This window comes from Lycorma delicatula, chromosome 4 (assembly GCF_047948215.1).
Source record: "Lycorma delicatula isolate Av1 chromosome 4, ASM4794821v1, whole genome shotgun sequence".
In the NCBI taxonomy this organism is placed as follows: Eukaryota; Metazoa; Arthropoda; class Insecta; order Hemiptera; family Fulgoridae; genus Lycorma; species Lycorma delicatula.
In genome coordinates, this window is record NC_134458.1 from 54,037,365 (window position 1) to 54,052,465 (window position 15,101).

The following is a 15,101-nucleotide window of genomic DNA, read 5'->3' on the forward strand; positions in this document are numbered from 1 at the left end:
GAAGGTAGTAGTTTATTTTTATATGTAATTATATTCAGATTCTAGGATCAAACTTTGATAGACTATTAACAACAGGATTAGAATTTAAACTTCGTCAAAGAATAAATCTATAAAATAATAAATAATTCAAAAATAATATATTATGTTAACTAAAATGATAAAATTCTTTTATTCATAGATTAATCTTAAAATCTTCATTTTGTAGTTACTATAATAATATAATATAATTTTACTATAACACTTTTAAAAATATTACAATTTTCCTCTGCAGCATTCCCTTTTTTCACGTTTCAAATATATTATATTTTATGAGAGATTACAAGGTTCGCTTTACATTATGTGAATCCGCTGATCAGGGCTCCAGTTAATCACCCACCGACAGATCAAAATGAAGACGCACTGTTGTACTTGCTGAACTCAAAATAGAGTAGACGGATAAAAAAAATAGGGTAAATTGGTGAGAAAGTAGTATATACAGGTTAACCCACCGGGTTGGTCTAGTGGTTAACGCGTCTTCCCAAATCAGCTGATTTGGAAAGTCGAGAGTTACAGCGTTCAAGTCCTAGTAAAGCCAGATATTTTTACATGGATTTGAATACTAGATCGTGGATACCGGTGTTCTTTTGGTGGTTGGGTTTCAATTAACCACACATCTCAGGAACGGTCGAACTGAGAATGTACAAGACTACACTTCATTTACACACTCATACATATCATCCTCATTCATCCTCTGAAGAATTATCTATACGGTAGTTACCGGAGGCTAAACAGGAAAAAGAAAAGTATATACAGGTAACACAAAAAACGGGAAATTTTGATGCGTAGTGGCAGCCATGTACTGTTGGCAGCACTGCTTTATGCAAAGGCAACTTTGCCACTCAGTTATCATGGAGCAGCGGAAGGGTCAGCAGTGTGCTTTCACCATAAAAAAGTTTTATAAAACCAATAGTAATTTGGAGGGTCCACAGAAGGTGTTACAGAGAAATCACAGTAATAAAGAAAAAAGTTATTCTAGTAGAAGTTTAAGGCACCGTAAGCAGATGGAATCATTCCTGGAAATCAGGGAATTTTTACCCAGGATGGAGAAGCACATTAATAATAATTGATATTCTGTTTATATATTCTGATGATATTAAGCAAAAACACTTACTTATGTTAAAGCAACTTAAGAGAGTTTCCTTCAGGAAACCTGAGTGTGTACATCATAAAAGAAATCAACTTTGCATCCAAGAAATTGTGTAGAGAACGAATGTAATGGACTGAACTAAACCGTTTATAACTCACACGCGAGAGAGTTTCCCTTGATTTCATATTTTTTTTTAATAATATTTATAGAGATTATTCCTGAAATTTTTCCTGATCTGTGCTAGCCTGATTTTGATTACTTCCTTAATTAGCCTGTAATGTGAACGCTATAAAAACACATTTTTCTACTTTGATGTAATATGATCTTCCGCCATAATAGATTTTTTTTGAAGTAGGAAAACATGCTTACTTACTATAATAAATATAAATAATTCATATTGTAATTTCCTTACAAAATTATTTGGATATTTTGAAATAATTTTATCGACTACCGAATTTTTTAATGAAATTCTATAAATTACTTTAACAGAAAAAAACAAATTGAAATACGTACATTATGTATGTTTGTATGAATGACTTTCATGTATCAAATAGCTTTATATCGACGCGTTTTTGTCGGTGTCAGTTTAATCCTACAGTGGATTGCAAGTCGCCTACCGGTTTTGAGGTCGGCGGTTCAAGGCGGGGTCAGCAGGTTTTTTAACATTTTAATAAATATTATGAGTTACTACAATTTTTAAATGTGTACAACACAGAAAAAATCGAATCATGTAGTATTATTTAATGTAATAAATCGTTTATTTTTAAATAATTTCAAACAATTTAGTATCGGGAATTCATATTTTTTTTTTTTTAGATATACAATTATGATACCGGTATTTCTGTTTGTAATAACTCAAATTTATGTTTTATTCTTCATCGAGAAAATCAATGAGTTAAAAATTTAAGGGAATATGTAATTTTACGCTAGTACTGTATATTCTCTGCAGCTGAATTTTTTAACCTAGAAAAATACTGTTTGCAATTTATAAAATTAAACGGGTTTTACAAACAGAAAAGAAGAAATGTTTTAGATAAAGTAAAATTATTAAAGTTCGGTCTTTTCATTACACATAAGTAGTCACACAAGATATAAAAAAAAAATAAACACAAGAAAGTTCTGAAATCGATCCGTATGTGGGTTTTATTAGATATATTAAAGCCTTATTATTTTCCAAACGGACAACAATTTCTATTATTTATTTTTTATTTGGGTGTTTCATTCAGTGATTCTACTTTACATTTTTTAATATATAATTTTAATGGAAAACATTTTTAACGAAAATTTACGATTCCTTAAAAAAACTTTGATAATATTTTTATTTTTTTTATCAACATCATTCCTTACTACTGTTTTTTTAAATCGCATGATAATATATAATCTAATGTCATTCTAATATTCAAAGTATTTTTTCTGAAAAATTTAAACGAAAACCTTGGATAAACTTGATTTATTGACTGATTATAATATTTTGGAACTCTCCAGACATCAAATGGCTTCTTTTTTTTTTTTAGTAATAAGTGTACTAGTACCCTATTACATCTATGGGTTGCTAGGATCGGTATGGATCGCCAAGAATATGTTATCAATTACAATCCAACTTTATAGTGATGGCTGGAAGACAGTATTGAGGAGTTGCTAAAAGGTAATATTTATTCCCACGTTCCAGGTAGTCTTACCCCATGCTCGATTTCAGTCTCTTTACGTCATTGTATCTCTGCCTTTTTTCTTTATTTTTATCAAGATACAGAATTTTTAACATTTGTGTTTTTTAAATTAAAGTTTACTAACTAGTTGATAGTTGTTTTTAACTTGGTATTTATACAAATTTAAAGAATAATTAAAAATATTATCTTTATTGCGGAGGTTTTTGGAGGTTGTATTATTTTTCAAAAACCTTATTATTATTATTTATTTTTTATTTAATTAATCATAGATTCCTTAAAAATGTATTAAAAAAACAAAAATAAAGTATAAATAATTAAGTTTTATAAGGATTGTCAAAATTTATTTCTCAGTGCACTTTTCTCATAGCACTTCATCTGATTTTTCATCGTGAAGAGAAACTTAAAACTATTTATAACTCAGGATACCCGCAGATGAGAATGCTCAAACAGTGGTTTGAGCATTCTCATCTGCGGTTATCCTCAGTACTTTACAATACCACTTCATATCATAAGTTTAGCTGGCAAAAAAAGTGATATATCTTTAAATTTCTACCATTAAATTCTGGTAAAAACCCTTTTAACCTAAAAATTATTGAAAAATAAATCACGGAATGCCGACAGGATCCACTAATCACCAGGCATTTACTAATGAATATCACCACCATACAGGCGACAACTTAATCCATAAAACACAAACACACTATTATATATTTATAAGACTTGATTTAAAATATTGATATTTATTATAACATTTAAATTTTTTTATTAAATTTTCTGTAAATTTTTATTTTGGACAAATCTACAGTAATTAAAAAAAAATTCCCATTTCAGAATTGGTCTATTACAAAATAATGTTAACTTACGTAACAGTCACAACAGATAAGCCAATAGATAAAAAAATCCACATCTCTATGTAATTTCATTGGAACTGACAATCTCCATATGAAAACTGTAAAAACGTATTTTCCAGGTTTCCATAATACTATTGCATTTAAAATTTTTTATTTTGAAATGAGAAGTAAATAAATATTAGTATTATCTTCTGAAGAATTTTAAAGCAAATAAAGTTTTTTTTAAAGGTTTTTTGTACCCCTTCATATTATTCTTTTATTCTTTGAGGAAATCTATGTTTCGACTTTTCTGATTTTATATTTTCCATTATGTATTACTTAAATTAAATTTTAAGTGATTTTTTTTGTGGTTGGATTATTATTTTCATTATTGTATTTGACGCTTTGAAATTTATTTCAAATAAATAAAAAATGTTCGTTTTTTATTCACTGTCTTTTGTAGTTACAATAAGTAGTATTCGTGTTTTAATAAGTAGTATTTTGTACCACCAATTAATGATAGGTTTAAAAGAGTCTTTTCAACAGTATTAATTAACGACTGTCGTTAGAAAACTTATTAAAAAAGAAGATGTGTTTCAAAGAATCAGATATGTCGACTATATAAAAAAGACGGGTGATAATAATTTAGGTTGAGTGTAAGATATACGATGAGCATAAACGTGAGGATGTTTTAACGTAACTCTAATAACCACACGGCTAGGACATCGTTGAGCAGAGTTAGCCCAACAGACCAACAAGTTGGCGTTTATACAGTATTTACAGTCGGATACGGGAGTAAATTTAAAGAATACAAGAAAAAGGGTAGGAAGGGCTTGTTTTTTGTTTGCGCGCGCCCAGATACCGAATGCACTTTGTAATTGGATTCTTTCTGGCCAGCCGTGACTGTGTGTATCCCCTCTTCCCCGCCGGTTGTAATGTACACCGATCGACGAACCGGGTTGTGTTTGTTCGGTGACGGCGATTGAAGCGAACTCCTTGCACTTACAAGCTCCACAGCCGCTCATTACAACATTAAACCTTATTTCTTACCTCATTCAACACGAGCGACCGTAAATCTCCGACGATTTTATATTTGTATTTCTTCGTTGTTATTGCCTCGCCAACATTTTCTCGACTGAAATAGGAGAAAATAAGTTCCAGCTCGCTCGTTTGTCCGATAGTTCACAGCCTACGGATAAACTCCGTTTATAAATCCACGAAGACAATGACAATCGAGTGGGACTTTTACACAAATTACTACGCAAGCAGCTCGTGTACAAACGACAATATTAACCATTGCATCCTTCGATATCGCGTAAATCGCAACGATACACGAACAAGCCGATGGTTGTTGGTTTTTAGAAAACTGTTGGTAACTTGTAACTCATTTTGTTACAGGCATCGATGTAGTAGAAACTGTAATCTCTTTAAATAGTTTTTCAGCAAGGGTATTCTGAAACAATCGCTTGTCGCTTTTATTTACGAAACCGATAAAAGCCATATATGTAATACTACCGGCCTAAAAAATAAGTTAATTTAAAAATCCATAATTTCGATCGACTTTATAAAATAACAACGTACTTTAACTTAATAACATAATTTTATTTATAAAGATTATGGCTTATTACAGAATGTGGAAAAATATTTGGTAATTGAAATAAATTAGCTGCAGCTTTGGAGTCGCTGAAAATCTTTGTCACATCTTGAATGAAAATAGTGAGAATAAATATAAACGATTAAGCTAAACACTTTTTCTCTTTCATCTGTATATACGTATATGTTTTCGCCTGCGTGTATTTAAGCATAAAGAAAGTAAAGTAGTTTATCGTACCGTTTAAATTTTCGTCAAATTTAACAAGGATCCAGGATTATAAATAAAAATATATTCCTTTTAAAATCCTTATTAGAAAAAAAAAAGTTGAAAATGTTAAATACAATTAATCTGAGGCGATGAGGTGTGGATCCTAGAACAGGAGTTTTTATTAAGTTTGTGCAGAATATAATCTTAGAAGAAATAATACGCACGTGTCCACACGGTCGATCCCAGACACAGGCCTAAAAATACCGAAGATTAATCTAATATAATAACGTTGTTGCTACAAAAACGTATACGTTGAATCGCGTTTAAGAGACATTTGTGTGACCCTATTTTAATAAATCAGGTCACCACTATATATTAGATTATACGAAAGGAAACTTAACAGCCAATTTTTTTTTAAAATACATTAATAAGCTTTGTGTTTAATGGTTTATACTGTCTTTTTGCAAGAAAAATTCTTCTCTAATTTCTTATCATAATCTGGGTAAACAACAAAACAAAAAAAATTCTTCGGTATGTACATCTTGTTTGAACTTGTGGCAATAAACAAAATTTTTATTCGTCCAATTAAACCAGTTCTTATTTAATTTTTAATGAATTCATTCGTAGTCTAATGGGTTTTTATTAAAATTTACTTACGTAAACAGAAAATAAATAAATATAAACAAACAGCGTACATTAATATTAACAAAAACAGATGAATTTGAAAGTAAAATAAATTAACATTTAAATTAATTGGAGACTTATTTTTTATGAATTTTAATAAGGAATACGCAAGAGCTACTGTAGTGATAGATTTGGATTAGGAACACGTTTCGCCCGGTATAAAATAAAACCGGTCCAGAAATATTTGATCCCAAAATTTATCAATTAAAATTTATTTTTTCAATACAAGGAAAAACGGTGGTTTATAAAATAAATACCAGAAGCGGTTTTGTAAATCAGAAATCTGTAGCTTTTCAAGTCACACAAAAGAGTTTAATTTTTTCGTATTTTTACGTTCAACGCACGTTGCCTTTTCTTTTATAAAAAACTAGAAAAAAAACACTATTTTATATCTTTTATTAGTTAACTTTTATGGACTTACTGGGTATTTTCTTTTATCCATTTTAAGTTAAATTTATAAATACAACCGGAAATGTAAGCCTACTGTCAGTTCAATAAATGCCAAAAGCTCAAGTTCGAGAATATGTTTTCCATTTTTATATAGGAATTCATACAAGCAATTTTTTTGCTAAAAAATAATTTATCAAAAATTTTCTGGTTTAAAAATGATTTATTTATTTTCCTAAACATGAACTACCTCGTAGAGGTAACCGAATGTTTTTTTTACAGCTAAAAATTTTTAGGAACGCTGATCTACATTATTGGGCTTCAGTGGAGGGAAATACTAAACTCAAATAATGTTTTTCACGTTTTTATATAGTTATAATTGCGAAACCCCATACATTTCTACGTTGAGGTGTTGCCTATTCATCGCATCGCTAACTCCATTCTCCGATGCTTTGGTGATCTTTCCCGCTTCTGTTTCCTATTACGTACCCGATTCCATAAACTATATAATGGGCCATCTCATTTATTTGGCTCATATGCCCGTACAATTTCAACTTATTTAAATTTCACTCAAAACTTTAAAGCCCATCTTAATTCTTTCTCTATTAACCACATTTAAAATGCGGTCACTAGATGCAGTAACACGTTTTTAATTGACCTGACATTTTATTGAAAAAAAGAAAATTATAACAGACAAAGTAAAAGAATAGAATAGATTTTAACATTTCAATACTTTGTTACCGTTACTCCATTAACAATGGCACATTGTTAATTTCATTAGATCAACGCATCCGGGTATCACCAAGCACGGATTTGTTTTCTAGTTTTTAATTTCATAATAATTAAATAAAAATATTAATATCATTTTTGTTTTTTAATCAGATGATTATTCAATGCTGTACATATAAGTATTAATACGGAATAATATAAGTCAGTATAAATGAATACATACGTGTCGCTAATTAATACATACGACATGTATTGTGTAATATAATATTTAAATAGTAGAAGAAAATCGTCTGTTAGTTTGTACAAATCACCAAAAAGTCGAAAAGAGGCCGATGGCCAAAGGGTAAACAGCTAAAAGGCAGGAGGGCGGAGCTCTCTTGTAATGTATAGGCTATTAAGAACACAAAGGAACATTTCCTTCACATAATTTATAAAAATGCCGCAGAGCAGGCTATATATTTTTACATATTTTTGCAATACTATAAAAAAAACCACCATAACTTAACCGTACTCCTATAATTTGAATAATGTCTGCAAAGGTTAATTAGATTTACGAATTTTTTTTAATCGCTCTAATAAATTACAACGAAAAACGCCAAAAAGGTATTTCATACGAAATTAAACGGGTTAATTCAACTGTACATTAGAAAAATTTTGGAAGAAATGATTGTAGTAGGTTTTGTGTGTGAAATTTGTATAAGTTTCGTTTATGAAACTGTGACAAGTGGTATTTATGAAGGAAAGCCAAGCAGACTTCATTCTTGCGTATTTTCAGATACATCCTCTATTAGAAGAAATAAAATAAAATAAGTTACAGGAATGAAATATAAGGATTTAAATTCCGTTAGACCTAATCTACATGACCTCTTATAACGTTGTACTTATTAGCACATCAACCGTTAAAATGAATTTGGTAAACAACCCGAGCGCTAACATCGTTGTGTATCTATGCCATATTTATTTCAATGAGGTTTTTAAATCCTCTTCCCCTATTACCGCATGTTTAGCTTCCTTAAACTTAATCCAAAGCCTAAAATGAGGTTTGCTTTTATGGATGACAGTATTTTCAAACTTTAAACAAAATAAATTCACCTAAACAAAGACAAGATGTATTTATCTTCTCCAGACGGTGAGCTTTCCGTTCACCATGCGGTAATACGATTAAAATAAATTATTACATATTTTATTAACTCGTATCATCATTCCTACAGATTTACCCGGTAATAATACGTTTGGATGATACACGGTTTCTCGTCCCCTACAACAGAAAGATGATAGCGATTTGTGATATACATGTAGACGGATCTTGACTATCGCTTTAGTTTACCGGGCTAAACTGTGAAAATAAAATAATATAACACGTTTATATTATACCGTCAGTTTCGGTTCGCCTTCTCTTCGTAGAACATTTTTTTTTTACTTGAGAAATATGAGTGCTTTAACATCATAAATCTTCCTTTATGTGAATAAAAGAATCTCATTTAATTAATTTAGATTTAATGTACGTTATTAACCCAGGAAATAGTAGTATTATAATTAAATTAATCTCTTGTCTACGATTTTAAACCGCTTTTATGTCCTCTATAAATGTACACTCTCAAGCGGGTAAAGATTTAGTCAGTTTTACTATTGCTAAAAAATAATGCCTGTAGACATTTTTTCACAACTCTAAATATATCTGAGATTTACTTATCGTTAATTTCATCAAATTTGATTTGAATGAAACGCTGATTCTAGGAACGACGGCAGGTTACCAATCTGGAAAAAATTCAATCGGTTTAATCGTAAAACCCACTTATATCCTCAGAAAAAAATTTTTGAAGGCCAAACTAAAACCTCCGGGAACTCCTTGAGATTTTAAGAAGTTACGGATAAGTTTTTGAAAAATTTTAAAACGTAAAAATGAAAACTACAAAATTTATTAGGGATATTGAACCTTACAGTAGCTGGAAATACTTTGTAAATGACTTGGGACCGATAAATCTTTAATAAGATCGCTAACTGATTAATCAATACCTTTTATTTAAGTTGATCCCTGAACTAAACATTTTTTCTGATGATACCAGAATTCAATAGGTTGAACTAATTTCACAGCCTACTCAGTGGTATTCAACATGACGAATACCGACGATAATTTAGGTTAACCACGCGCTAAACTACTGACTTGTCCTTCGTAAAGAAAAAAAAATGAATTAAAGTTGATATAATCGTCAGTTACGTTACAAATCTTAATTTTTGAACGGTGATCCTTTAATTAGAATCCACTTTCACTAAACCACCCGCAACCTGTTAGTTTTAAATTACGTAATTACTTAATATTATTATAAGGTTCTGTATACATCTTCTAAAATTCTGAAAATGGAAATTTCATATGACAGGTTTCCTTTAACGGTTGGGTTTTAGTAGCAGTTTCGAAGCTAGTGTTTATAAAATAGTTACACCGGAAATGTAGATTGATTTCAGGAGATAAAAGTGGTTGATTTTTTGAGATATCTGAAAGTAGTTATTAAAACCCGCTCCTTAGTTTTTATTTATGTAACAGATGAAAATATCAAATCAAACACTATCCTTAATCAGCATTAAATAAGGTACGTAAATACCACCCTGAAAATATATTACTGTTTAAAGAATCACGATTAAATATAGGCTAATCAAAAAAAGAAAAGTAAATTAACGGGCTGAATGTTATTTCCAGATGTTTATTGGTTTTTAACAAAATAATAATAAACAATTTCATTCTTTAATCGTATCTTATAAAGTTATTTATTAATCCGTAAAGATCTTTCTAAAACGTGCGTTATTTATTATAAGAAAGTGTGAATATCTAGATTCTTTAAGTGTAGCGTTATATTTAATTATGTAATTCAGATGGTATATAATTCTCTAAAAAGAGAAGGCTGCTGGCTGGCAAATCGAAATTTAGCCGAACAGAACACTGTATACGGTCACACCCAAAGATTCTATTTCGTTTCTGGCTCCAGCATGCCGACTCAGTTTCTTATCTCTGTATTTGTTGCACGTGTTCCGTGGCTACAGGATTATGTACTCGATATATAAATGCGTGATCGCTTTGCCGTGTGTCGGCAAAGCAATCTAGTTTCAAGGTCGTACTACCGGAAGAGATAACGCACACCGTTCTTATGCTGACTCTTTTACACGCCTATAACGTGAATAGTTTATAATCACGGTAAATGAATACGTCTATTTATGCCGATATTCTCAATTAAATATTGACGTACTCAATTAAAATTATGAAAATTATTTTTTTACTATCCGTTTTATAAAAATTTATACACGGTATTAACGTGTTAATTTATTGCTTTGTACATGACAGAGTCGGTAATAATTTCTTACACATATAATTAGAACGATTTTATATGTCTCTTTCCTAGATTATATTCTTATATATTTTGTATATATATGTAACGAATATATATTTTTATTCGTATCAACTTCCTGTTGAACAACAAGCTAACAGGTTTGTAATACTTTTCCTATTCTTTAACTGGAAATGAATGAGAACGGTAAGATTCGATGAACGACCAGCATTTTAGTTTGAAATGGTTAAAATTATAAGAAAAAAATACAGGCATAACTGTGAACGCACTCTACCAAAGATTAGGTATTATATTACTATTTTTTCTACTACACAATACGATTTTTTAAATTTAGTTTTTACTGTGATCATACTTATGCTATACGCAGTAGTTTTATTTACGTATTAGATGCAATTTATTTATACAATTTGCTTTTACCTCTGCCAGAAAATTAAACGGAAATACTTGACCGTTGGGTGTGATATTGTTTAATTTTTTTTTTATAACTTTGTAATAAATGAACGATGTAACTTGAGTAAACGATTGATAAGTTTTAAAAATACTCGTTTAATCTCGTCTGTCGTTTGACAGATGAAACATCAATTTTTTATTTTGGAATGTTAGTTTTTAATCTTTCGATCTGATTATTTATTAGAAACTACTGATCCTTTATTATTGTTAAGCAACAATTATATTATGATTTAAAAGTATATTTCATAAAATCAAAGACAATTAATAAGTTCATATAAATATATATAATACTTTTTGGGACTGTTACTGGTAAAACCTGTTTTATTCAGTTAGGTTTTAATCCAGATTAGAAAATTTACTGGTTAAAAAATGTCTTATTTTTAACATTAAATGAAAAGTATAAAATTTTGGATGAACAGGGTTTAGCAAGATTATAGAAATTAATAATTAGTAAAACAATCGGATTTTAATTCCTTTTTTACAGAGAGAGAGAGAGAGAGAGAGAGAGAGAGAGAGAGAGAGAGAATGAGAGCAATGAAAGCTAAATTTAAAATTAAGCTTAATGTAGCAAAAGAGATTACTCACCATAAGCTCCTCTTTGCAGTGTCTTTCTTCATCGTTTGACATGCGTTTTTCGTGTTTCTTGAAAAACTTCCTCTTGGCCGCCTGAAGGTTGAACCATGTGTAGGAAAATGCCTTTACATGCGGCAACAGTGCCTCGATGAAAGGATGAAATTCATCCTGAAAATAAAGAAACAAACAAGAAATAAATAAATTAAAAATATCTATAAGAATATATACGATTGCTTAAAGTGGGAGAACGAAAACGTGAATGATTAGTTTCTTGTTTAAAATGGTAAAAACATGCGATGGATTTCAATTTTACCCATTATTTAAATAAGTTTATGCAGTATTTTTGTATTATACCAGGTAATCATTTGAAAAGTTATCTCATTTATTATTCAATAGCTATCAGTCAGGTCGTATTTTTTTTTTTTTGCTGGCATGTACACCATTCTTGGGGAGAACCATTTTAAAATTATTTTGAAAGGAATGAAACCCACCCTCACCGCTACACCTCCTCCTTTTTCCTGCTTAGCCTCCGGTAACTACCGTTCAGATAATTCTTCAGAGGATGAATGAGGATGATATGTATGAGTGTAAATGAAGTATAGTCTCGTACATTCTCAGTTCGAACATACCTGAGATGTGTGGTTAATTGAAACCCAACCACCAAAGAACACCGGTATCCACGATCTAGTATTCAAATCCGTATAAAAGTAACTTTATTAGGATTTACTAGCCTTTACTAGGATTTGAACGTTGGAAATTTCGACTTCGAAATCAGCTGATTTGCGAAGACGCGTTCACCACTAGACCAACCCGGTGGGTTTTACCGCTACACCTACCCCAACTCAAAAATCTTAAATGACAATGGTAACATTTGATTACATAATTGACAACCCGAAAAGAATAATTTATTTTGGTAAAAATAAAATTAAAATCCACCCACCCTTTCGCTCGGTAGGTGCGAAAAACCAGGTGGAGTAGTACTTTTTTTTTTTAATTTCAGTCCAATAAAAATAACTGTAAATTTACGTGATATTATTTTTTAAAACATTTGAAATAATCATAATCTGTGGATTAAAACTGTCAAAATTATTTTTTTTAAATTACCAACACAAAATTTTGCCCTTAAATATTTTCTAAATTTTCAAGGATTGAAAATTTTTTTTTTAAATGAGAGGATGTAGCTTGTGACACCTAATTGAAATCCCCTTTGAATGAAAAAAAAATTGGTTCAAAGAAGTTGGTTCACTGGTGTTGAAGTTATAATTAAAAATGTGGTTTTTTAAGTTATGTTATGATACAGGGTTACTAACCCAAAGCATTAGGTCTAAAATCATCCGTTCTTGTTAAAAATACAGGTTTTAGGTTTCGCCAGCATTGAAAAAACGTACCAGTAAACACAAAATTATAACATCAGTTAAACATACGAAAACCCGATAATAACGTACTTACTTCTTTGCTGGAAACAAGTTCCAAATTGATTACCTTGTTATAACAGGTTATAATTTTCTACCAGTTATTGAGATCTTAGTTTCAATGGTAAATTTTTGTAAATTGTTTTCTTTTATATTTATGTAATTAATGGCAAAAAATATTTATTGTACTTATTTCATCATCATATTTTATTTAAATTGCCGTGTTCTTCAGTTAAAATTGGCATTTGGTTTGTGTTATTGTTCTAAAGTTTGGCCTTTCACTTTTTGTCTTTAGAAAATTTGTCTCGTTAAAATGACTTACAGTTTGGAAGAAAGGACTGAACTAATTTTTACATTAGAGAACAAAATAAATGTGCTAGAAGAACAGCCCAAGCTTTTAATGAATGGCATTAAAAATACAAATATTTCACACTGTACACTGTAAAACTTGTAAAAACATTCCAAAAAAGGGGATCTGTTATGAATAAGAAACGTGCAGGGCAAAAGGTTTTAGACGAATTAACTTTGGTTGAAATCTTGGGAAATGTAGTATCAAATCCTCAGAGCTCATTTCGTAAAATATTCCGTCAAACTGGGGTTTCTTATGGTTTTTATTTTCATTGCATTAAAATTGAATAAATTTTTTCATATAAAATTCAACTGCATCAAGAACTGAAAGAGGATGATGCTGACAAAAGAATTGAATTCTGTGAAGAAATGATTCAATTAATAGATGCCAATCCAGTATTTACAAAAAATATTTGTTTTTCTGACGAATTCACCTTCTTTCTAAACGGCTTTGTTAATAAACATAACTGCCGATATTGGAGCGATGTAAATACTCATGTTTTCAATGTTGGAAACACGCAGCATCGTGAAAAAATAAATGTTTAGGCTGGGATTTACGGTAATAACATAATCGGTCCAGCATTTATCGATGGGAATTTGGCAAATGAAAAGTATTTGCAGTTGCTGTATGAAGTTATTCACCCACTAATAGTCCATGCCTTAGAAAATCAGTTAGATGACAATGAAAACATGTTACTTAACGAAGACATAATTCACTTTCAGCAAGATGGAGCACCTGCTCACTGTTCATTTCCAGTTCGATGATTGGACCTAATATTTCCTGAGTACTGGATAGGTAGAAGAGGAACAGTTGAGTGGCCGGCAAGATCTGCTGATCTTGTACCGCTGGACATTTTTTTTGTGGGGTTATTAAAAATCAATAATTTATGAAGAAATTCGTGCTAACATACAAGAGTTGAAAAATAAAATTGTAAGAGCATGTAGGGGTGTAACTAAAGAAACTTTAATAAAAGTAAGATGTGAATTTCAACAGGTTTTGTTATTGTATACAGAAAAATGGAAATCATTTTGAACAGATGATTTAAAAATTGATACTTTTATTTTATTGAGGTAAAAATATGTATTTCATTTATTATTTCTTAAGGACTCTTACTGTTAAGAACCTTCATAACAAAATTCACTAATGAATGATTTAAGCTTAATTTTTTTATTAACAATTATTCATTTATGAATTAGTTTCTATTTAATTATTTAATCATTAAATTTATATGGTAATAAATTTTTCAACATGTTACCAGAAAAGAAGGTATCGTATCTTTAACTGATATTATAAGGATGTGTTTAGTGGTACTTTTTTTCAATGCTGGAGAAACCTAAAATCCATATTAGAACGTACGATATAAGAACGTACGATTTCAGACGTAATGCTTTGGTTCAGTAACACTATAACAACATAACATTAAAAAAAAACACATTTTTAATCATAACTTCAATATCAGTGAACCAATTTCTATTTTATTTGTATCAAATAATTTTCATTCAAAGGACATTCTAGTGAGGTGTCACAAGCTACATCGTATCATTTAATTAAAAAAAAAACGTTTTCAACCCTTGAAAATGTAAAAAAAAAACCATTTAAGGGCAAAATTTTGTGTTGGTAATTTAAAAAATAATTTTCTCAATTTTAATCCACAGATTATGATTATTTCAAATGATTTAAATAATATCACGTAATTGTACAGTTATTTTTATAGGACTGAAATTTAAAAAAGCACTACCCCAAATGGTTTTTTGC

The 15,101-nt window shown here is 30.0% G+C and overlaps 1 protein-coding gene across 7 annotated transcripts in view; it reads right to left on the reverse strand.

Moving 5' to 3' along the window:
• NfI (Nuclear factor I) overlaps positions 1-15,101 on the reverse strand; it is a 989,818-nt gene that overhangs the window by 405,125 nt on the left and 569,592 nt on the right. For all 7 annotated transcript variants that reach the window (XM_075362974.1, XM_075362976.1, XM_075362975.1 and 4 more), the window contains one exon: positions 11,598-11,753. In XM_075362974.1, coding sequence (XP_075219089.1) covers positions 11,598-11,753 — 156 coding nt within the window. The remainder of the gene's footprint in view (positions 1-11,597; positions 11,754-15,101) is intronic.